General features: G+C 42.6%; 1 protein-coding gene across 1 annotated transcript; it reads left to right on the forward strand.

Annotated features, from left to right (window-relative positions):
* Positions 1–14,038: 14,038 nt before the first annotated feature.
* On the forward strand, positions 14,039–18,636 carry dmrt3a (doublesex and mab-3 related transcription factor 3a; the record flags this gene model as incomplete). Its single annotated transcript, XM_084338081.1, has 2 exons — positions 14,039–14,438; positions 17,588–18,636. The coding sequence occupies 2 exons, from the start codon at positions 14,039–14,041 to the stop codon at positions 18,634–18,636; spliced, it is 1,449 nt and encodes a 482-aa protein (XP_084194207.1).
* Positions 18,637–23,602: the final 4,966 nt, after the last annotated feature.

Genomic DNA, 23,602 nt, shown 5'->3' on the forward strand with positions numbered 1-23,602 from the left:
CAATCCAACATGATAATAGTAAAAGCAATAACAAAATACACAAAGACAAAATAACCAGGGTTATTATCATTTTGTGTTTTTCATAATTTTTTATCAAGGTTTTTTTTATATACACAAATATATAATTTGGTTTTAATCTTATATCTATACCGGCTTACATAGAATAAACAGTAACATCCACCCCTATAGTCTCCATGTATCAGCTGCAAACAAAGCTGCCACACACACCATTCTGGGTAAGGTCTCCATGGAGTCTGACACTATTATACTCTATCATCATCAATACAACTTTTGGAACTTGCCAATGGAGTTGCACATTTCTAAGTGTAAGACATTATTATCCCTCACGGAACCCGGGGGGGCGGGGCAGCATCGTTCCACTTGATTACTGTCGCCCGCCCGGCCAGAAGTGAGGCGATGGATTGGGGGTCAAGCGCACATCTACCTCTCCAGTGGATTTTCATTAGTCTTCATCTTCGTGACACTTTTCATTTTTGTTTTCAATTCGGTTGAATTTAAGTTTGTTTTCCAGAGTAGGTTTGCTGGTTTTAGTTTCGTTTTTATTTATTTTTAAATTGTTTGGTTTAGTTGTTTAGTGTATTTAGTGTGTATATATATATAGACTATAGACTATTTAGCATATATATATGCTAAAAAACTAAACTAAACAATTTAAAAATAAATTCGTTTTGATTTATTATAATATGGGGGAGGGGGATCAGGGGCAAGATTTAACAGAATGGGCTAGTATTGTGTAGAACAAACACATCACTTTGTGAAGGTAATTGACTCTCAGTCATGTAGACGTCCCAGTCTCAATGAACATTATGCATCAATGCTTCCTGTGCTTGCTGTGTTGACAAATGTTACCAAATTGACTAAAGCTAAAGACATTTTCTGTAGTTAATATAGTTTGTTCGTTTTTAGTAGTTTGTATTCTTATTTCAGTTAACTAAAATGTTTTTTCACACCTAGTTTTGGTTTTAGTTTTAGTCAACTATAATAACCTTCACTTCTGTCTTCCTCAAGGGCCTGACTAATACAGAAGTCAGGATGACTCATTGATAATTGGGAGACAACGTTGTAAATTATTATAAGTGACCATTGTTCTTGATACCAAAACATTTTAATAAAGTTTTCTCTTTTTTTACGGATATTCCTCTTCCAGACACTGACAAGTAAAGTGCATTAACAATATATACAAAGTACACATGATTAAATGTGATGTATATAACAAGCTACTAATATGCTAAACTGATGTATGCACAGTATAATTATGTACAGTGATACATAAATACTATGGTAAGCCATCCTGGTCAGTGGTATAACTAGTAAGAGTAGTATGGGATATATACAGATATATACATAATATTTATAGGTATGTATACAGGTAGGTGAACAGGGACATTTATTTAACCTTTACCCAGGCAAGCAAGTAAGAACAAATTATTCTTTTATTTATTGTCAAAGTATGCATACTGTTGTGTTAATTATTATTATTAAGAGATATGTTAATTACCTGAAATTATTCAGTTTTTGGGGGGGGGGAAACCCTGCATATATCGGTATCAGTTGATATCGGTATCGGAAATTAAGAGTTGGACAATATCGGTATATCAGTATCGGTAAAAAAGCCAATATCGGGCATCCCTAATTTATACAGGTAGGTGAACAGGGATATATGCAGATATATCATATTTATAGGTATGTATGTATGTACAGGTAGGTGAACAGGGATATATGCAGATATATCCAACAGTTGGAGATAAATATATACGGATGTACAGTATAATAGTATTATTGTACATGGTTGATACAGGTAAACAGGGCCGTAGCCAGGGTTTAGAAATTAGGGAGGTCCATTTTTTTTTTTTGGCCCAGATCGGCCCACTATAATCGGTCGGACACCACCCACTGGTACACCATCCTTGCGGTCCCCTTAAATATGCGTACCTACTGTACTATTCCCCCAACCCACTACAAAGCTGGGTAGTAAGTGCCATGGACAAGTGGACCAGTGTACTCCCTCGCTCTTGGCTGAATCTTGTTTTGGGTGGTGATGTAAAAACACCTGCATCATAGCAGGCTCAGGATGGGCAAAGTAGTCTATAGCCTGTTCATCCCTGTCTCTCTCCTCCACAACCTGGCTTGACTAGACATAAGGAGAGAGAGATGATTACAATTAACTGGTACATTCAGGTCCAGAATTGTTGGAATTCCCTGACAAAGATGTGCAAAAAGCTGTACAATTTAAACAATACCATACTAGTAATGAACAAATCGTTGTTTATTCATGAATGAATGCATGAGCTGTTCCATCTTATTTCATTTGATACTAACTACTCAGTTCATACAGATTTCAAGTATTCAAATATCAATGATGAATATTGCATAAGGTTTACACAGTTAATAGATCACCTTCTTGTTTTATATTCATGTTCAGAGAGGAGTAATAGTTATATCTTTGTATGTGATTTATATGGCAATTAAATCAATGGTGTGTTTGTTTGGGGAGTTTGACCTATTAATGTGCCTACCACGTGAAGGTGCATGATCAATGGACAGCACAAAAACAATTTGTGTAGGTGGAGACTAGAGCTACCACAGATAGTAATAAGTTATTAAGAGTAAGTAATCCATACCATAGTTACATTATTACCATACTTGGCTGAAAATAAACATTGCTGCCTGTTGTGAATGTGTTTTTCCCTGTAGGCTAATACATGTAGGCATACATTTTTGCAGTTGAGGAAAAATTAGCAGTTGAGTAGGCTATATGTGCTGTGTTTTTATGTCTTCCATCGAGGACCACCTTGGAAATAAGTGTTTTAATTAATGCTTTTAGGTGATATCCTCAGGAATACAAATTAGTCAAGATAATTTGTTTTTATGATGTGTTTTTAATTTCCAAATAAATCTAATCAAATAAAAAAACAGTTTTTGCAGTTGAGCTACAGGTGTTGTATATTATACAGCCTTTTCATGCATCTTTATCAAGGGAACCCTTATCCTAATGATTTAAAAAATAATATTATGATGATACGATATGGACCTAGTAGTTGGGTCATCTGTGGCACTTTGTTTCTCAATGGATTTGTCATCCAGGAGAGTTGATAAACTAATTTAGCCGGGGTGTATTTTTTTAAAAGGCAGGGGAAATTTGTGAGACCAAAATCCAAAATGGCTGCCGTGGAAATTAACTTTTTAATGGTTTGACCTACCACATGCACAATACATGGTACCAGCCCCCTCTCAGTCATGTACCAGCCCCCTCTCAGTCATGTACCAGCCAGCCCCCTCTCAGTCATGTATACCAGCCCCTCTCAGTCATGTATACCAGCCACCAGCCCCCTCTCAGTCATGTATACCAGACCCCTCTCAGTCATCTACCAGCCCCCTCTCAGTCATGTACGACAGCCCCCTCTCAGTCATGTATCACCGCCCCCTCTCAGTCATGTACCACAGCCCCATCTGAGTCATGTACCAGCCCCCTCTCAGTCATGTACCAGCCTCCTCTCAGTCATGTATACCAGCCCCCTCTCAGTCCTGTATACCAGCCCCCTCTCAGTCATGTACCAGCCCCCTCTCAGTCATGTACCACAGCCCCCTCTCAGTCATGTACCACAGCCCCCTCTCAGTCATGTACCAGCCTCCTCTCAGTCATGTATACCAGCCCCCTCTCAGTCCTGTATACCAGCCCCCTCTCAGTCATGTACCAGCCCCCTCTCAGTCATGTACCACAGCCCCCTCTCAGTCATGTACCACAGCCCCCTCTCAGTCATGTACCACAGCCCCATCTCAGTCATGTACCACAGCCCCATCTCAGTCATGTACCACAGCCCCATCTCAGTCATGTACCACAGCCCCATCTCAGTCATGTACCAGCCCCCCTCTCAGTCATGTATACCAGCCCCCTTCTCAGTCATGTACCAGCCCTCTCTCAGTCATGTACCAGCCCCCTCTCAGTCATGTACCAGCCAGCCCCCTCTCAGTCATCTACCAGCCCCCTCTCAGTCATGTACCACAGCCCCCTCTCAGTCATGTACCACCGCCCCCTCTCAGTCATGTACCACAGCCCCATCTGAGTCATGTACCAGCCCCCTCTCAGTCATGTACCAGCCTCCTCTCAGTCATGTATACCAGCCCCCTCTCAGTCATGTACCAGCCCCCTCTCAGTCATGTACCACAGCCCCCTCTCAGTCATGTACCACAGCCCCCTCTCAGTCATGTACCAGCCTCCTCTCAGTCATGTATACCAGCCCCCTCTCAGTCCTGTATACCAGCCCCCTCTCAGTCATGTACCAGCCCCCTCTCAGTCATGTACCACAGCCCCCTCTCAGTCATGTACCACAGCCCCCTCTCAGTCATGTACCACAGCCCCATCTCAGTCATGTACCACAGCCCCATCTCAGTCATGTACCACAGCCCCATCTCAGTCATGTACCACAGCCCCATCTCAGTCATGTACCAGCCCCCCTCTCAGTCATGTATACCAGCCCCCTTCTCAGTCATGTACCAGCCCTCTCTCAGTCATGTACCAGCCCCCTCTCAGTCATGTACCAGCCAGCCCCCTCTCAGTCATCTACCAGCCCCCTCTCAGTCATGTACCACAGCCCCCTCTCAGTCATGTACCACCGCCCCCTCTCAGTCATGTACCACAGCCCCATCTGAGTCATGTACCAGCCCCCTCTCAGTCATGTACCAGCCTCCTCTCAGTCATGTATACCAGCCCCCTCTCAGTCCTGTATACCAGCCCCCTCTCAGTCATGTACCAGCCCCCTCTCAGTCATGTACCACAGCCCCCTCTCAGTCATGTACCACAGCCCCCTCTCAGTCATGTACCACAGCCCCATCTCAGTCATGTACCACAGCCCAATCTCAGTCATGTACCAGCCCCCCTCTCAGTCATGTATACCAGCCCCCCTCTCAGTCATGTACCAGCCCTCTCTCAGTCATCATGTACCAGCCCCCTCTCAGTCATGTACCAGCCAGCCCCCTCTCAGTCATGTACCAGCCTCCTCTCAGTCCTGTATACCAGCCCCCTCTCAGTCATGTACCACAGCCCCCTCTCAGTCATGTATCATCTTTTTTTTTTTTTTTTTTTTTTAATAGTTACAAATAGTTACCGAGGTCCGGACCTCTGTGATCTCATAGCTGGCTACGGCCATGCAGGTAAACAGTAATATATGGGTAGACTACAGGATGAGGTAGGTAGTTATGATTACAGTGTAAGTCAGTTGTAGACAGTGAAGGCAGTATACTGTATGTATAGGTATAGATTGAGTATAGTCAAAAATACATTTGAATATTTATTTTTTGCTTGAATAAATACTTACACTAATTTGGCAGTCATACTGAGATTTCTCTTAAGCCTTAAGCCTGCTTTTCTTTATCATAAATCGATCAATAGAGACCGTATTAGATCCCCAATTATCATATCATGGTGTATCATTGGAAAGCCACACTCATTGGCCACAACAACCCTGTGCAAAGATTTTCGAGATCTCCAAATGATTGACGGAGCTAGAGCCCCGGGAGTCGGGGGTGGTAATGTGTACTTTTGCATACTTTGGGGCACGCCTCACATATCGGCATGTAACTCGAGAACCGCTGAACGGATTTTGTCACCTGAAAGGGCAATTGACAGGCAACAAATAGGGCTTTAATTCTATCTATATATTGTATTAAAAGAAATGCACACCCGAGCCACTAGAGGTCGGCAAAGAATCGTCCACATGTGGGCCCTTGGATGTTAACACTTTCAGAGCCGGCCGTGTTTTCCTTTTTACCCCCTTGAATGCCCAGCAACCACTTCAATGTTAGCGTTAATATCGCCTAATCTATGTTTTAAATTATGGCTATGTGTCTAATCTGCCCGTCGCTTATCAATGACTCATTTTCCAGTCAACATTGTCGAAGCGGATATTTTTTTATCGGTTCATTCCCGTTTTATAGCATTTTGAAAAGCCCTCGTTTTCACGGAAAATAAAAATAATCCGTGATAAACGCCCTGTATTGGAATCTTCTAGAACGTTCTGCCTATTTATGAATCGTTTTCAAATAAACGCTAGATTATTGATATTATACATGTACGTATGCACGCTGGTGCCGCGAGCTGAAAATCTATTCTCTTAGTTCCTGATCGCTCGCACAGTCAAACAGCCATATCACACATAGGGAGAAAAGCTTATATCTCCGTGAAAACAGGTCTGATTATCCTAAGACTGGTAAAATAGATTCCTTACCTGAGATCAGATGGTATCCAAAAAGATTATTCCAATTCCTGATCGCCATTCCAAAACTTTTATTGATCCAATGCTACGTACTGTAAAGACATATTACACGCTGTTTTGAGGGTCCACAATGAATCTGATCGGCTCCGGTTACATGCGTGAGAAGTAAAAGAGTTTTTTGTTCTCATCCATTTTCATTGAGTCCATTCCAAAAGGGTGCATTACCATCTGGGAGATGATAGGGGGTGCTTTTTTCACATATGAGCGCCTGGTGGGGCTGGTTTACCAACGGTAGACTCGGTTGATGAAATATGAATTCAGATCGCTAATAAAAAAAAACGCAAGGAATTTTTCTCGTACCCCGCAGATTTAACATGATCAAAGATGCAAAAATCATAAATCATAATTTATATTCTCCTTTTCTTCATTACAATTTACTCAGCCTAGTAACAGACACAATATTTCTGACACTGGAAATACATACCCCCAGGTCCCTAGATGTTCCTAGATACCAAGAACATGCAAATTGACCTTGCAGAAGTGGAGCAATCTTCCATTAATTAGGCATGTACCTTTAGGCAAAATATTCCTACAGCTTAACAGGTCAAATCTATCTTGAAAAAAAAATCTGATTATTGCTTGTGAGCCCTATTACGAGCCCTAATACTGAAAGTACTGTACATTATATGTATATTATATAGTATCATGTGTGAAAGTATATTTATACCCATATGTGTAACGTTCCCCCCGGTCCTGCTTCACAACTCCCATCTGTCCATGGACATTCCCCACTCCTGAACTATGTCTTACAACCACCAGGTGGCATAGTTCAGTTGGCTCATCTTTGTTGTATTGTTTTTATTAATTTCCTGTCTGTCATCACCAATCTGTTGTTTGTTCATCTGTTGTCTGTGCTGTGCCCCATTGTCTAATCTAGTTTTGTCTCCCTTGTGTCTGTATCTATGTGCTGTTTGGTCTTGTCTTGTTTCAGTATATTAACCCAGTTATGTTTTCTGTTTAGTTGTTCCACCCAGCTGTGTCTAGTTTACCAATCACCCTCATGTCTCTAATTAGTCTGTGTACTTAAGTGTTGTCTCCCCAGCATTACCCTTGTTCTGTTCACCCCGTGTGCTGTCTACCTTGTGAAGCTTCCTGTATTTCCCAGTGAGTCCATTCATGTATTGCTTGCCCACGTTTTCCAGCATAGTTGAGGTTTATTTTCGTGTTTGAAGTTCGCTTTTGTTTATTGCCAAGCCTTGTAAAGTGTTTTGTTTGCTACGTTCAAGTAAAGCTTGTTATTTACAACGTCGACTCGTGCCTCGTCTCTCTCACCCTCTCTCCTGCCTCTCCTCGTGTCTAATTCTGCATTTGGGTTCTACACACCTCCACCACCGCCATGCCATCTAAACGCTCCCGTTGTAACACATACTTTTATGAGAGTATGCTTGCAATGTGTTTTTGGTACTTCTTATGTGCTTTCATGTACTAATATAATCAAAAATATAACTTTTAAATATATTTAAGCACATCAATTCAACACAACTTTAATATACTTTTTGAATACATAAAAAGTATGCATATACTTTATACTTTATTTTTGTATACTTTATACTGCCTCCCATGTCTGCCAGGCCTGGTCTACTGTCACAGAATCCATGTAGGCCTGGTCTACTGTCACAGAACCCATGTAGGCCTGGTCTACTGTCACAGAACCCATGTAGGCCTGGTCTACTGTCACAGAACCCATGTAGGCCTGGTCTACTGTCACAGAACCCATGTAGGCCTGGTCTACTGTCACAGAACCCGTGTAGGCCTGGTCTACTGTCACAGAACCCATGTAGGCCTGGTCTACTGTCACAGAACCCGTGTAGGCCTGGTCTACTGTCACAGAACCCATGTAGGCCTGGTCTACTGTCACAGAACCCATGTCTGCCAGGCCTGGTCTACTGTCACAGAACCCATGTCTGCCAGGCCTGGTCTACTGTCACAGAACCCATGGTTCTAGGAACAGGCTGGCTTGCGGCTACATCTGGAATCTGAACTCATTGTTTTGATCTACTTTTTCTCCTCCCCTTTTCTGTATTTTTCTCCGATCCCAATTTAGTCGTTATGCCAATTCCCCCCTCCCCTTCCTGGTTGTTGCGTGCATTTTTCCCACACTTGCCGGTCTAGGGAGCCCTGAAGTCTATCACATGCTTCCTCCGACACATGTGGAGACAGCCAGCCGCTTCTTTTCACCTGACAGCGAGGACTCTCACTGGGGAGGTGTAACGCGTGGGAGGATCACACTACCCTCCCCAGTTCCCTCCCTCGCTGTGCAGGCGCCCTGACCGACCTGTAGGAGTCGCTGTTTACAACGACCAGGGCCCACCCCACCGGCTTTCCCACCCACTGACACTGCCAATTGTGTCAGTATGGACGACCGACCAAGCCGGAGGTACCGCTGGCAGTTGGATTTGATCCCACTGTCTCTGCGGTGGTAGACAGAAGCTTAGTCCGCTGCGCTAACCGGCCGCCTGAATCTGAACTCATTGTTGTAATCAAACCCGGCCGACAACTCTGCTATACTCATTCTGGGACGTGGCTCAACATTTAGCCAATTCTGGGCCAAGATTTTTTAAACCTTTTCCTATGCAACAAGGACAGACTGTAGAGCCAGAACCAGGGACGGTAGTATTCTGGTGCGGCCCGAGGATATGGTCTCAACTTGATGCTCTTCTCATCACTGTTAGCAAGGCGTCTCATTCTTCTTCATTGGAAAGCAATTCCTCCTCCTTTGCATAGCTGATGGGTCGGAGAGGTGAGGGTTCATCTGAAGTTGGACATTTAAAGGGGACATATTTGAGTCCTTTTCAACAACTTAATATAGGTCGTTAAGGTCCCCTAAACATGTCTTTGAAGTTTTTGACAAAAAATAAAATCTATTGTACAAATACGATACTTATTGTACATAGCAGTGGTACGTGAGCCTGTATCGTCGAACGGAATTGAGATCCAACTTTCAAACTAGACGGTGCAGATCAAATATGACTCAGTATCCAGCAATAGCATAGCAATCGTATTGTTAAATTTTTTGTCAGAAACATATTTTAGGTTCGACTTTGGGAGAAAAGAACATTTTGGGACAATAGCTCCCCTTTCACCACCCAGGGTTCAGTTCATAAATTACATAAAGTGAATAACTGCTGAGCATGCTTTTTAAGCTTTGTCGTCCTTTAGATAAGGTAAACATCTGCACCTCTTATTCTGTATAATCTGCTATTATCCATTGCAAATCAGAATATAGGTATGTTTTATTCCATTATTTACCAACATTATATTTAGTGCCTGTTGTTTAATCCTTGTATCAATAAGGATCAGTCAATCAACTACAGAATGAAAACATGTCTCCATTACCGTTTTGTATTTTTTGTGGTGGAGTTGCCCATTTTGTTTGTATTTGAATCACTGATTGGGCCTTTAAGTCTGGTCTGCAGAATGTCTGTCCCCCCCCTGGGGACACAGCTGTGAGTGTGAACTGCTGCCGAGACGCTGAGGGACCCATGGAAACCAATCGCTTTCAGCCGCTTGACACTGATGGATTTGTCTGCTTTTGAAACGTCGAGCTAATTCTGATGTCTGGCTAATTTCTCCTTAGGAGCTTGTATAGGTCCCGCCTCCCTCGGGCCACTTAAATCATTAGGGCCTCTGACAAGCCTTCTGAGTGGCGGCCACGCCTCCCTATCAGCACATTAGAATGAGCCTGTTCAGTGGAGCCTGTGTGCAGACTTATCTGCTCCAGTAGACCAGTGGTGCTCAACCATCTCATGGTGTTAAAGGCTGCAGACTCCCGTTTGATTGTTTTATTTTTATTATTATTTGTATTTGTATTTTATTTGATCTAACCTTTATTTAACCAGGCAGGTCAATTAAAGGAACACGCCAACATTATGGGAAATGTGCTTACTGTCTTCTCCAGAGTCAGACAAGAAGATAGATACCATGCTTGCATGTTCGCTTTAGCATGACGTTAGTTATATCGTATGAATCTGGGTACCAAGCGTGTCCTGCTAGCGTGTTGGAAAGGGGGCTAAATAATGCTCCAAATTTAGGGTACATTTTGGCGAGGGAATAAAATTGCATGGCCGTTTTCAAACGGGTCCCTTGAGTGCTCACTTCAAGATATCGGAATGAAAATAGGTTCTATGGATACGCAAGAGTCTCCACTTTACAGACATATACTTATGCATGCAGCTTAGTTTGTCATACAAGTGCATAGTGCTGTCCCTAAACAGTCTTGGAATTTCATAAATTCTGGAAAGCTGATACTTTTGTGGATCCATAACTGTATTCATGTGTGATTATGTTAGTCCCTCAACCTCACTGTATAAAATGACCTATTGTGACCTTTAGGATAATCACAGCCTCATGAAACGTCAAGGTTGTTGTGTCTAAATGAGATATTTTAGAGGGTTTATTGCATTTAAATCTGTATAACAAATGGTATCAATCTGATCATGGCAATGGCCATCATTAGACACATCAGAATTTGTATAATTTGAATAGGCAACATTCAAAACATGTTTATTGCATATTAATTGACATAGGATATTGATATGCAGCATTGAGCTGCATTTAAAATTAATTAGGGTCCAGTTTTCCAATGGTGTATGGAACCATGTGGCACCTACTGCTGACACTGACCTTGGAACCACCTTATGGGCTTTTGTTTTGAATCATTTTAGCATAAAATGGGGATATATAAGTGTGAACTTATATGTGTATGTGTAACTGGAGGGATATGAGGACTGTGTGTAACTAGGAGGGAGGACTGTGTGTAACTAGGAGGGAGGACTGTGTGTAACTAGGAGAGATATAAGGTCTGTGTGTAATGAGGTGTGTGGGATACGAGGACTGTATAGGAGAGATATGAGGACTGTGTAACTATGAGATATGAAGACTGTGTGTGAGGGATATGAGGACTGTGTAACTGAGATATGAGGACTGTGTAACTAATATGAGGACTGTGTGTAACTAGGAGAGATATGAGGACTGTGTGTAACTAGGAGAGATATGAGGACTGTGTGTAACTATGAGGACTGTGTGTAAGGAGGGATATGAGGACTGTGTGTAACTATGAGGACTGTGTGTAAGGAGGGATATGAGGACTGTGTGTAAGGAGGGATATGAGGACAGTGTGTAAGGAGGGATATGAGGACAGTGTGTAAGGAGGGATATGAGGACTGTGTGTAAGGAGGGATATGAGGACTGTGTGTAACTATGAGGACTGTGTGTAAGGAGGGATATGAGGACTGTGTGTAAGGAGGGATATGAGGACTGTGTGTAACTATGAGGACTGTGTGTAAGGAGGGATATGAGGACTGTGTGTAAGGAGGGATATGAGGACTGTGTGTAAGGAGGGATATGAGGACAGTGGGTAACTGGGATATGAGGACTGCATGTGTGTAACTGAGGGATATGAGGACAGTGGGTAACTAGGAGGGATATGAGGACTGCATGTGTGTAACTGAGTGATATGAGGACAGTGGGTAACTAGGAGGGATATGAGGACTGCATGTGTGTAACTGAGGGATATGAGGACAGTGGGTAACTAGGAGGGATATGAGGACTGCATGTGTGTAACTGAGGGATATGAGGACAGTGGGTAACTAGGAGGGATATGAGGACTGCATGTGTGTAACTGAGGGATATGAGGACAGTGGGTAACTAGGAGGGATATGAGGGCTGCGTGTGTAACTGAGGGATATGAGGACCGTAATAGGAGGGATATGAGGACTATATGTAACTAGGAGGGATATGTAGAAAGACACATTCGAAAGGTATACAGTCATTTCTGTCTTCTAAAATGCACCTGTATCCCTGTCAGATCAACTGGGTTTCTGTGACAGTGTCCTTTAAAATGTATTTTCTTTGTCATGGAGCAGCTCAAGACAGAAGCTACATGTAAACTATGCAGTTTGTGGAGAATAATGTGACATGTTTGCAGAGCCTGCTAATTACAAAACACAATTCTTACCTTATGTCATCATTAATCATCACACAAAAAACTATTTGGAGGCACAGTGAGCTATATAGGATACTATCTTGAATACTGGTAATGTTTGTATACAAAATTGTGAGACTCTTCAGGTCGCTTTCAATGTCTGAGGGAAAATATCAGGCAGTTTCTAATATTGTGCATTTTCACTGCAGACTAAACCAAGCTGCCTCAAATGGGGGCTGAACTTCACTTGACATTAATGATTTGGTGCATCGGGGAACGAAGGCAATTTTATACAACAAAAACATTTATTATTTGAACAAATTATGAAAAAAAAGTCAGACATAATCACTCCTTCAAGAAGACGGTGTCAGAAGATGAGCCGCAGGCTCGCTCGAGGCTATATTATGTATTGTTATATTGCTTCGGCTCTACAGTACAATATACTTACCATGCTATTGTTTTTTTTTCTTTGACAAATTAGCATAGGCCTATATATGATGGGCCAATTTATTTCGATCAGCGTTTTAAAAAATATTAAAAAAGCATTTTCAATTTTCGTTTCATATTGGCTCAATCTTGCTTTCTTAACTAAAACGCACGTGTGACACAAAATTAGACCCATTGTCAAAAGCATTTAACTGGCAATATAACGTTCATTCCGCCTGTGTTTTAGCCTCTTATACGAACAACATAAATAAATTTATTATGCATTGTCAGAGGCGCTCATTCACTGCCTCCCACTCCCACAAATAATTGACTCGACTGCACAAACTGCGGACGCATATAGTCACCTTGAGATTTCCTCTGCTATTTTCCAATTAAAAGCGTAATAGCCCTGCAGACGGGCCTCGTGTGGTGAAGTTTACCGTGGCCTCATTCTCTCTAAGCCGCGCGGCTCAGATCCCATTATTTGCTTGAATAAACCTTTTTACTGGCAGAAATGGGACCCAGGGTTGTCCGGTGTTATGTTTCAATGCCCCTCTATTAGAGGCGAGGCGAAAGGGACTGATCCTAAAACATTTCTCCAAATGGGATTTAAATAAACATATATATAATGCTCATGAACATGTCTAATCGTCTAAACTAAGGTTGTGTAAAGGTGAGAGAATGCAGCACTATTGCATATTTAGACGACTTCTTATCCCGTATGGCCTGAAGTAGTCTATTATTGTAATCCAGAATAGGTATAGGCCTTAATTAATAGTAAATTGTGAATGTTTCTATTCACGTCATTCTGATTTATGTTGTATTATATTGATAATTAATTGAGTTGACTTAGAATGATTTACCAGAGCAATTTGTCATTCTGCAAATGACATACCGTATGTGAAAATGGGCTACAGTTGGAATTGGTTAATCATGTTCTCTTTTCATCCTGGGAACCCAGAGACGTGATATCTGTCCGAGATGTGACTTGGTGTATACTATAGTGCAAGTGACGTTTTGTTGAAGCTTTGAATCCTAACGGCTCCAACGTGTCCTGGGTATCTGTGCATGTAGCTTGTACACAGAGGGGCCCCGCGAGCCCCTGGACTCCTCGAGAGGCGCGTGCCTCGCTGTGGCCACGATGGCGCTGGTGACAACATTGTGTTACGGTGTCAGTCTGATGTCTTTATCAGCCTAGGAAAAGGTGGATCCTCGTCCACAAGCCAGCAGCTCTCTCATCATGCGTGTAGCGAGCAGCTCAAGGAGTTGATCTCCTGTCTGCTCCCTCGTCCTGACAGCGGCTCCTGCCCCCAGCGCGCTTTTAGCAGATGCACTTTGCGCGTCCTCCTCCATGCTCTTGGAAAATAGCTTGTGCGCCTGACTGCGGCTGTGAAAAATGAATGGCTACGGATCGCCCTACCTCTATATGGGGGCCCCCGTGTCTCAGCCACGGGCGCCACTCCAAAGGACCCCCAAGTGCGCCCGGTGCAGGAACCACGGCGTGCTGTCCTGGCTCAAGGGACACAAGCGCTACTGCCGGTTTAAGGACTGCACCTGTGAGAAATGCATCCTCATCATAGAGCGCCAGCGGGTCATGGCCGCGCAGGTGGCGCTCCGGCGGCAGCAGGCCAACGAGAGCTTGGAGAGCCTCATCCCGGAGTCGCTGAGGGCTCTGCCCGGCATCGCCATGCCCCCCGGAGCCGTCGAGGGGAACCAGGGGCCCGGGCCGCCGCGGACGGACGAGGTGGAGCTGCGGTGGACCACCGAACAAGCGACCGGTGCGCAGCCGTGCGCAGGTAAGATTTATCTCGTAAATGGCGGCATGGAAATATGCAGACAAAGTTGCGATATAGAGGAGTTTAGTTCCTAAACGAGACACTCGCCATGTAAAAACTGGACACGTACTGTATATATGCATATTGCATAACCTTGTAGGATTCCTCGTAAATTGGGCAAAACAAAAGGAAATACACAGACAACGTTTCAATAGAGGGATTTCGTTTCTAAACGAGACATTCAACCATTTGGAAAATGGAAAATTGCATCAACGCACAACGTGGAATGTTATTATTACACTTGAACAGTCCTCTATGTCGAATAATATATATAATGATATCATTACAGTTTTATTATTGTCATTGTTAGCAATATATTTTTATGATATTTCCTTACAATAGTTTTTTGTGGATGCGGAAATATTGTTTTTGTAGAATTGAGCAACTTAACAATAACAGGCCTTAATATCCCTAATATGGATACATGTGTTTTGTTTTGTCGTTTTGTTTATAGCCAATTATATCATTCACACAGAAATGTCGTTTTATACCAAAAATAGACATTTTCTATCCTATTTATTTATCTAATAAAATAAGAGGGAACCATAAATTATTATTATTATTATTATTATTATTATTATTATTATTATTATTATTATTATTATTATTATTATTATTATTATTATTATTATTATTATTATTATTATTATTATTATTATTAATAATAATAATAATAATAATAATAATAATAATAATAATACAACACATGCATTATTATTAGTAGTCGTAATAATAATATTATGTATAATAATATAACGATCATAACAATTAAATAAATAAGAAGTTACTGAGCAAGCACCCAGCCTCTTACAACACCAAGAAGAGTCAGACTATTATGTGTCCAGTTTCACACTTCTTTCAATAGAATACAGTAGAAACAGCCTCTAAATAGAAACACCGGTCATATCAACGACTTTTCCACACACGTTTTAGAAATTATTGAAATAAACAACATCACTTCACAAAATAATTTGTCAACCTATTTATTAATTTTGATAAATACATTTCGATGGATGCGTTTATTTTATTTTATAAAAACTTTAGATTGCTGGTGCAAACATTTATTTGTCTTTAAATATATATTTTTAGATTGCAATATTTTCACATTAACCTTTTTTTTTACTTTCTGGTCATGATAATAGTAATACAATTATACAACATACACGTGTCGTCGTTTTATTACAATTATGTATTAATAAAACATTTTGGTAGCTCGTTTTTAAACAAAAACTTTAATACTGCTGCTATACCGATTTGTTTGTTTATTGTTTTTGAGCAACAGATGCTTGCTTTCAGGACATTTTATTACACTTTTTTGCTTCATTATTTAGATCATTGTTAATTCATGAAGTGAATAATTCATTGTTATTATTCAGATTTGACCACACATGTCATTATTGCTCCCTATAATAAGATGTGTCCCCATATGAACGCCAATATGATTTAGATTTAGATTTTTTCCTATTCTATTTTGGAGGTTCTATTTTAGAATTCAGTGACCAGCAGCCATTGATACAACACCATTAGAATGTTCGGTTCTCAAAATTATAATCACACTGGTTTGATCATAGAAATGTAATCATGTATTCATTGTTCTATATGGACTTGATTGTACACCTCAAAGAGTTAATTGAAACATTTCCATGATGTACTCTAAAAGAAGAGAGGGTCACTCATCGCGTCACTGTGTATATGAACGCACATTGGTGCCAAGTGTGGACACTTTCTATTCGGCCGACATTGAGTTGAATGGCTTCATCGCCATCTCAAATCAAATCAAAAACAAGTCAAGAAGAAACATCGCAAAAGATAATAATAAAAAAAAAAACATAGAATCCAAATATGCAACACTCCCAGACGTTCTTCTCGTTTATGACCCATCATTTAACATAATCAAGTTTATTTATATAGCACATTTACAACAGTTGTGACTGTAAAGTCTTTCACATATAAAAGCATAGAGAAACAAATACATATAGTGCAAAAAGTGAAAATGCAAATAAGTGCAAGGGTTCAGAAGTGCAGCAGATTACAAAAATAAGGCATAAAGGGACTAAAAGTAGCGACCTATAGGAGTCAGGCTCAGCTGTGGTCAAAGGCAGGGAGAAGAGATGAGTTGGCTGACCTGATGTGGAGGGGGAGGCTATTCCACAGTTTAGGGGCGGCTATGGAAAAGGCTCTGACCCCTCCGGTTAAACAGGTTATTACCTGCAGATGTCAGAATCATCTGCAATTTGTTGCATTGTTAACTATACTGTAACATTGGTTGAAGTATATTTCCTCACATAACTGGTGTATTTATAGCTTCTCCCTTCTTCCCATATAGGCTTCAATGGAATAGAGCATTAGAACGCTGGTATTCTGACGCGATGACTTTTCTTTCTTTTATAGTTTCCTTGGATGTACTATCTGTTATTGTCTTCCATTGTACTACAGTCATACAGTCTATAGTGTTCTCTGGTGTTGTGTGGAGACCTGCAGTGGGACACACACACACACACACACACACACACAGGGGCCAAAAGCAAATTGGCATCGACTTGGGCTTCAGCCCCGTTTCATATTGATAGATGAAGCCGAGCGGTTTTAAAAGATTACTGTAATCAGCGGCGGACAGCGGCAGATCGAATGTAATCGCCATATTTCCAGCAGCGGGGTCAGTCTGGAATGAAATGTTACCAAGCAACAGGCAATCTGTTTACAAAATGTGGTCACAGGGCGTCGATGGGAGCTCTCTCAACGACAACGCAGTCAGCACTTTGTTAACAACTTCGGAGTGGGCAGGGAAAGTAAATCGGCGCAAATCGATGTGTTGGAGACAAGTTGACAAGCTATTAATTGTATGTTACCTTTGTCTTTAAGAGGGCTTGTCCAGCCGGAAGCCCTGGGGCGTTTGACTGCAGAGGGAGGCGGACGGCTGGACATGTGTCGTGTATATGTTATACTGAAGTTATGTTATACTGAAGTTATGTGCCTGAAGTGGGTTCTGTTTACCAGGCGGGCTTTGATCCCAATGCATCTAATACTTCGACATGAGGTTATTTTACTGGAGATGTTCTTCTTTGCCACGTGGTTATTCCATGATGTTGTTTGTGTGCCTTCCTGTCTAGAGCCAGTGGAGGATGGTGCAGAGCAGGGGTCTGGAGGAGAGAACGGAGGGAGCTCTAGTGAGAAGGATCAGGACCCTGTCAGCTCCCCCGAGGGCTCCAAGCCCAACTCCTGCTACACCCCTGACCCGCCCGGGACCCCCTCCTCCCACGTGGAGGAGGGCCGCACGTACGCCGTGTCCAAAGCCTCCGAGAGAGAGGCCAAGGCGGAGGCCCCCGCAGAGCCGCCGAGCTCCCTGCTGAAGTACTCCGCCCCCGTCGAGCCGCCGAGCTCCCTGCTGATCGAGGGCCTCAGCGGCTCCATCTCCCTGCCCTTCAACCTGCGTGCCAACCGGCCCCCGCTGGAGGTCCTCAAGAAGATCTTCCCGGCCCACAAGCCCCCCGTGCTGGAGCTCATCCTGAAGGGCTGCAGCGGGGACCTGGTGGGGGCCATCGAGGTGCTCCTGTCCAGCCGGACCTCCGACGGAGGACGACCCCTGCACCCCTCCGACGCCCACCCGGACGCCGCCCTGGTGCTGCCCTCCAACGGACACCTATTTGAACACGCCCTGGGCTCCTACCACCCGGTGTCCACCTCCGCCAAGTGGTCGGTGGGCTCGGCGTTCCGGGTGCCAGAGTCCCTGCGCTTCTCCTCCGACGGGGCGGTGGTCCCCACGGGGCCCCTGGGCCTGCCCCTGCAGCACCCCTCCTTCCCCCAGCCTCCGCGCTACCCGCTCATGCTGCGCAACTCTCTGACGCGCAGCCAAGCGCACCCCTTCGTCCACAACGACGTGACGCTGTGGAACACCATGACCCTGCAGCAGCAGTATCAGCTGCGCTCCGCCGCCCAGTACGTGTCGCCCTTTGCCCCGGCCGGCCCCGGGAGCGGCATGTTCCGCGGCGCCCCCATCCTGACCCCCAGGGTCACGGAGGAGCAGCAGCAGCAGCGGCTCAGCATCCAGGAGGAGGTGGGCTGCTCGCTGGGCCCCAAGCCCGGCCTCTACTCCCCCGAGGAGGAGTACGAGGAGCGTTCGGACTCTGCCGACTCCCGCGTCCTCAGCTCCTCCACATAGAGACGACGCAGCCGGCGACAAACAATAGGGGGGGGGGGGGGGGGGGGGGGGGGGGGGGGCGAAACTAATGCCAAAGCACCAAAATAAATGTATTGTTTATGGATATCCGGTATGTGTTTATTAATGCAACAAAAGAGGGGATGTGTTTTCTTGCTTTGAATTTGAACTTTTACCAAGCGATCACCTCCCCCTTTAGCGGTGATGTTAACGATAGCTTTTTAACATCACAACCTCGCGGTAATGACATACCACCCACCCCCCCCCCCCCCCCCCCCCCCCCCCCCCCCCATGTGAGAGACTGGAGAAGACCAAAATGGATGAATGTAAACACAATGTGATGGGTCACATAAAAAGATTTACCGCATGTACAAGTATACTGTGAACATTATCAATGTGAAGATCACTAATGCATGTCAAAGAGTATGCCAAATAAATCCTGGTAAAAGTCTAAATGTATCAGATTGGTGTCATTAGTATTGAAATCAGTCCAAGCTGTATTCTATGTACACCGATTATGTATTTATTAGCAGTTGATATTTCTAATGAGTAAAGTCCCCTAAATATCGTATGACATAGGAGTGCATAAAGGACCAGACCAGTCTCTCTGACATGTGGGTTCCAAGTTATTATTTTCTTTGTGATAACATTTTTATTTTTATTTCTTTTTATTTTCCACATATAACAAGAGACAACACAATACAGTAATAATACACAAGACATCACAGGACAGTACTTCAACAATAATAACAAAAATTACAAGACAATTAAATCAAATCAAATGAATCAGTAAAGCAGTATAAATAACATAAAATAAAGAACAGTGGGTCTCATTCTCCAACATTTCCAAAAGTCTTCTCTTAGGGCAACCATCTTGGAACCGATTGAGACAGAATCAACGACAAGTACAGCCTGATTCCCCAACGCGTGGGGAAGCTGTCTTAAGTGGCCCAAACAATGCCGGCGATGAGGAATGTCACTATGAACGCGCGTTCCCATCTAGGTCATTTGCATACAAGACACGCCTCCGAGAGCGCCTTATAACCCAGGCTCTGTGCCATGTGCAAATGAAATCGCAAAAAGTCGAGTTTAGACACACCTGTCCAGCTCATTAAATGCAATTGATGCGATGCAGCCGTGTGAAAATGGTGGCGGAAGCGCTTTGCGACCAATCAAAATGAGATTAGATTAATGTATTGTCATCATATATACAGGCTACTACAGCTCGTGACCACCTCCCGCATCGCTCGCGCACACACACACACACGCGTTCGCAGTACTGTGTAATGAATGAACGCAGTAGGCTTATATTATTCTAATGACTTGTTTTATTAGGAAATCCCAGATACTGCGCTGCCTATAGTAGTACAGTCCACCAGTCTGCTGTCCGACTCTGGCGGCCTTAATATGTGTACTGTACTTATACGTATAGGGCAGAGCATATCTACTAAATCCTAATTATTAAACAAGTAATTAGAATAATATAAGCCTACTGTTCATTCATTAGACACGTAGGCTACATAGTGTATTCCAATATCTGTTTTTATTGATTAATGATATATTTGAAAGAATGCAGGTTATAGATATATAAAACAAATGTCTGTCCCATTGTACCAATCAATGGGATATATTGCATGTTGGCTATAACCTGCATTATTTGAAATGTATAATTAATCAATAAAACAGATATTTAACAAATAAGGAATACAAATTGCACAGAAGGCATTAAATAATTATTATTTTCAATCATTTCACAATAATTGCATAATTGTGTTTGAATATCTGAGTAATTATACATTTGTCCAAAATAGCTGGTTCAGATATGGTTAATCCAGCTGCCCTGTGATCAGATGAATCCATATTATATATATGTGGACCCCATGAAGACTAGCTCGCCACTTAGGTGGCAGCTAATAGGGATCCTTTTAAACAATAAACAATATTATTTATTTTTCCGACATCAAATGTGTAATTTTGTATCATACAAATATTGTCATATTTATTTTAATTATGATTGATTAATTAATTAATTCCAAGGAGGCCTGTAGGGTTGACATGAAGGAATCACTATGATTCCTCCCAAATAAAGCCCTTATTAACACTATCAGTGCCACTTGTTAACATGGTAAAGCATGGTTGAATGCCACCACCCACTTCAATGATAGCGTTGTGAACGCATAATCTCTGTCTTAAATTATGGCTATGTGTCTAATCTGCCCGTCGTTTATCAATGACTTGTTTGCAGTCAACATTGTCGAGACGGATTTTTTTTTAATCGGTTCATTTCCGTTTTATAGCATTTTGAAAAGCCCTAGTTTTTCAGGAAAATATATAGATTCCGTGATAAACGCCCTTTACTGGAATATTCTGGCATACACAAAAAACGTTGTCATTCTTCGGCTTATTTATGAATCGTTTTCAAATAAACGCTAGATTATCGATAGTATATGTGTACTTATGCACGCTATAGAAGCGATCTGAAAAATATATTCTCTCATTTCCTGATCAGCGAGCACACACACACACACACACACACATGGGGCACACGCTGATATATAGGTCAAAACAGATCCGATTACCCCAAGACTGGTAAAATAAATTGCTTACCTCAGATCAGATGTTATCCAAAAAGATTATTCCAATTCCTGATCGCCATTCCAAATATCGATCGCGTTTATTGATTCAGCATTGGGTACTGTAAATATGTATTCCACACGTTTTCCGGGCCGGCGATCAACTTGGGTCTCTTCAGATGCCTCGCCGGAGAAGTAACATGAGGAGGCTGGACCCCCCCCCCATCAGTCTAAACCAATGGGGTGCAGTTACACAGGGAGAGACGATAGGGGGCGGTGTTTTCCCAATTGAGCTCAGAGAGAGTCTGCAACACTAGCGTGAGGCTCGATTGATGAAATATGAATTCAAATCGCTAATAAAAAAAAATACGACAAACAAACGCTATATAGCGTTAGTGGCACTCAACTGGCGGCATGAACTAACAACAAAACACGTCCGTGGCACTCAAAGTGTTAAGAACATGGAGCACACCAGTCTGTCAAGTTAAGTGTGCTCCTCAGCACTCTAAATCCTGCTCTCAGCCACGGCCGAATCCAAGCTTAGGGACGGTTGGGGAATCCCACAACCGGCCCTAAGATGTCTCAAATGGCCCTGAGAGCAAATCTCTTGTCGTAAGTCCGTAAGTATGGGGGTCAGCACAACCGAGGTGCAATGCTTAGCCTCTCCCTTCCGGTATAAGGAGCTGTTGAATCAGTTTGCATATGGTCCTCCATGCCTTTATAAGGAGCTGCTGGGGCGTTTCTGTATGCAAATTCAGGTGTACGAGAACACGCTTTCAAATTAAGAATGAGTGACATTCTTCATTCAATTGCGATCATTTTGGCAATTTACGAGCACCTCTCCACGCATTCAAGAATCCAGAGGAGGACTATCGTAGGTTTCCTCTTACAAACTTCTTACAAGGTTATTTACGAGGAAACTTGTTAGTGACTGAGAAGAATACACATGTTAGTGTTTAACTAGTGGAGGTAAAAATACACTCTGTGTTTAACCTCTTAAGCCCAAGCGGTCCGGTACCCGGATCGACAATGACATCATGCCATAAATCCATCTCTACAAAATGTATGAATTAATGTTGCGTTTTTTTTCTCAAATGTAGCCAAGAGTAAAGACCCTAACCCTGCCCAAACTGCAGTCAAAGTGTATATTTTCAGCACTACGTTTGTTTACCAATGGTTTCAAGTCTTATTAGTTACAGAAATCTAGTCGGAAAAAGGTGAGGATTGACGCAATTAAGGATTTGGCGCAACCTAACTTTGAGTGTAGTCTTTTGAGAGAAGAGACCCAGGGCTTTCGGGATTATCTCCCACAAATCTGAACATTATTGCCATAAAACAGAACAGTTAGTTTATCTACCTTTCTGTGAACGTCTAGCAAAAAACGGCGTTGCAATCTGATGAAAAATGGCGGAGAAATTTACATTATAAAAAAGTAACTGTACTTACAGTAGATTTCATTCACGGTTTGTGAATCACGCCTGGTGATACTAAATCCAGATTGAACTCTGCCATTGGTAAGCGGAGATTTGGCCCGATCCATAGATGTGCGACTTGGCCATAATAAGGTCATTTATAGGCCTGCTATTCTATATTCTATAATCATATTTCAAATTGCATGTGTCCAGATGGCAGAATTCAGTATTGTCTCTACAAAACCTCCTGTTTAATCATCTTCCCTTTATTCATTTGCTTAGATTTTTTGTACACGTGATCTCAAGAAGGTGCTGAATGAGTAGAGTAAAATGAGTAAAGTTCAAATCCCCAAAAACAGTACTTAAGTATTGTAACAAAGTACAATTACTCAAGTACTTTACACCCCTGAGGACTGGGAGCTTCAATCGGAAGGATTAACAATTGTTAACAACTGTTCAACCAATGTGTCAATACCACAGTGGGCTCCGGGTGTAAGTACCCCTGTTTCTTCTCCTGAATGACTGCTAGTGCTAGCCGGTTAGCTGTTAGCTCCAACACTGTGTCAATACCACAGTGGGCTCCGGGTGTAAGTACCCCTGTTTCTTCTCCAGAGTGACTGCTACTGCTTTCATATAGTATATATCTGCTTAGAAAACTAACATGTCTAATTTTTACTTCTCCATGTGGTAAATAGACAGGAACGTTTTGGAGTTGTATTTGGAGTGTATTTCGTGACTGTTGGGAACTAGGCTACACTGGCATACCTACTTCCAGTGAATGACGCTAAGCTAGGCTAACGTTGCGGCTGTTCCCTAAGCCTAATGCATGCAAAGAGAAGAAAATGGTATGTATCTGCTTGTCTAACTCCAGGGTAGATGGCAAATAAGCAAATTTCCCAAAAAGTTGGTGTGTTCCTTTAAAATAATGTCCAATAGTGTGGATTTTTGTGGCGCTTTGTAGTTGGGTCGATTTGTGTAAGATTT

This window comes from Notolepis coatsorum, assembly GCF_963971535.1.
Source record: "Notolepis coatsorum genome assembly, chromosome: 2".
Classification (NCBI taxonomy): Eukaryota; Metazoa; Chordata; class Actinopteri; order Aulopiformes; family Paralepididae; genus Notolepis; species Notolepis coatsorum.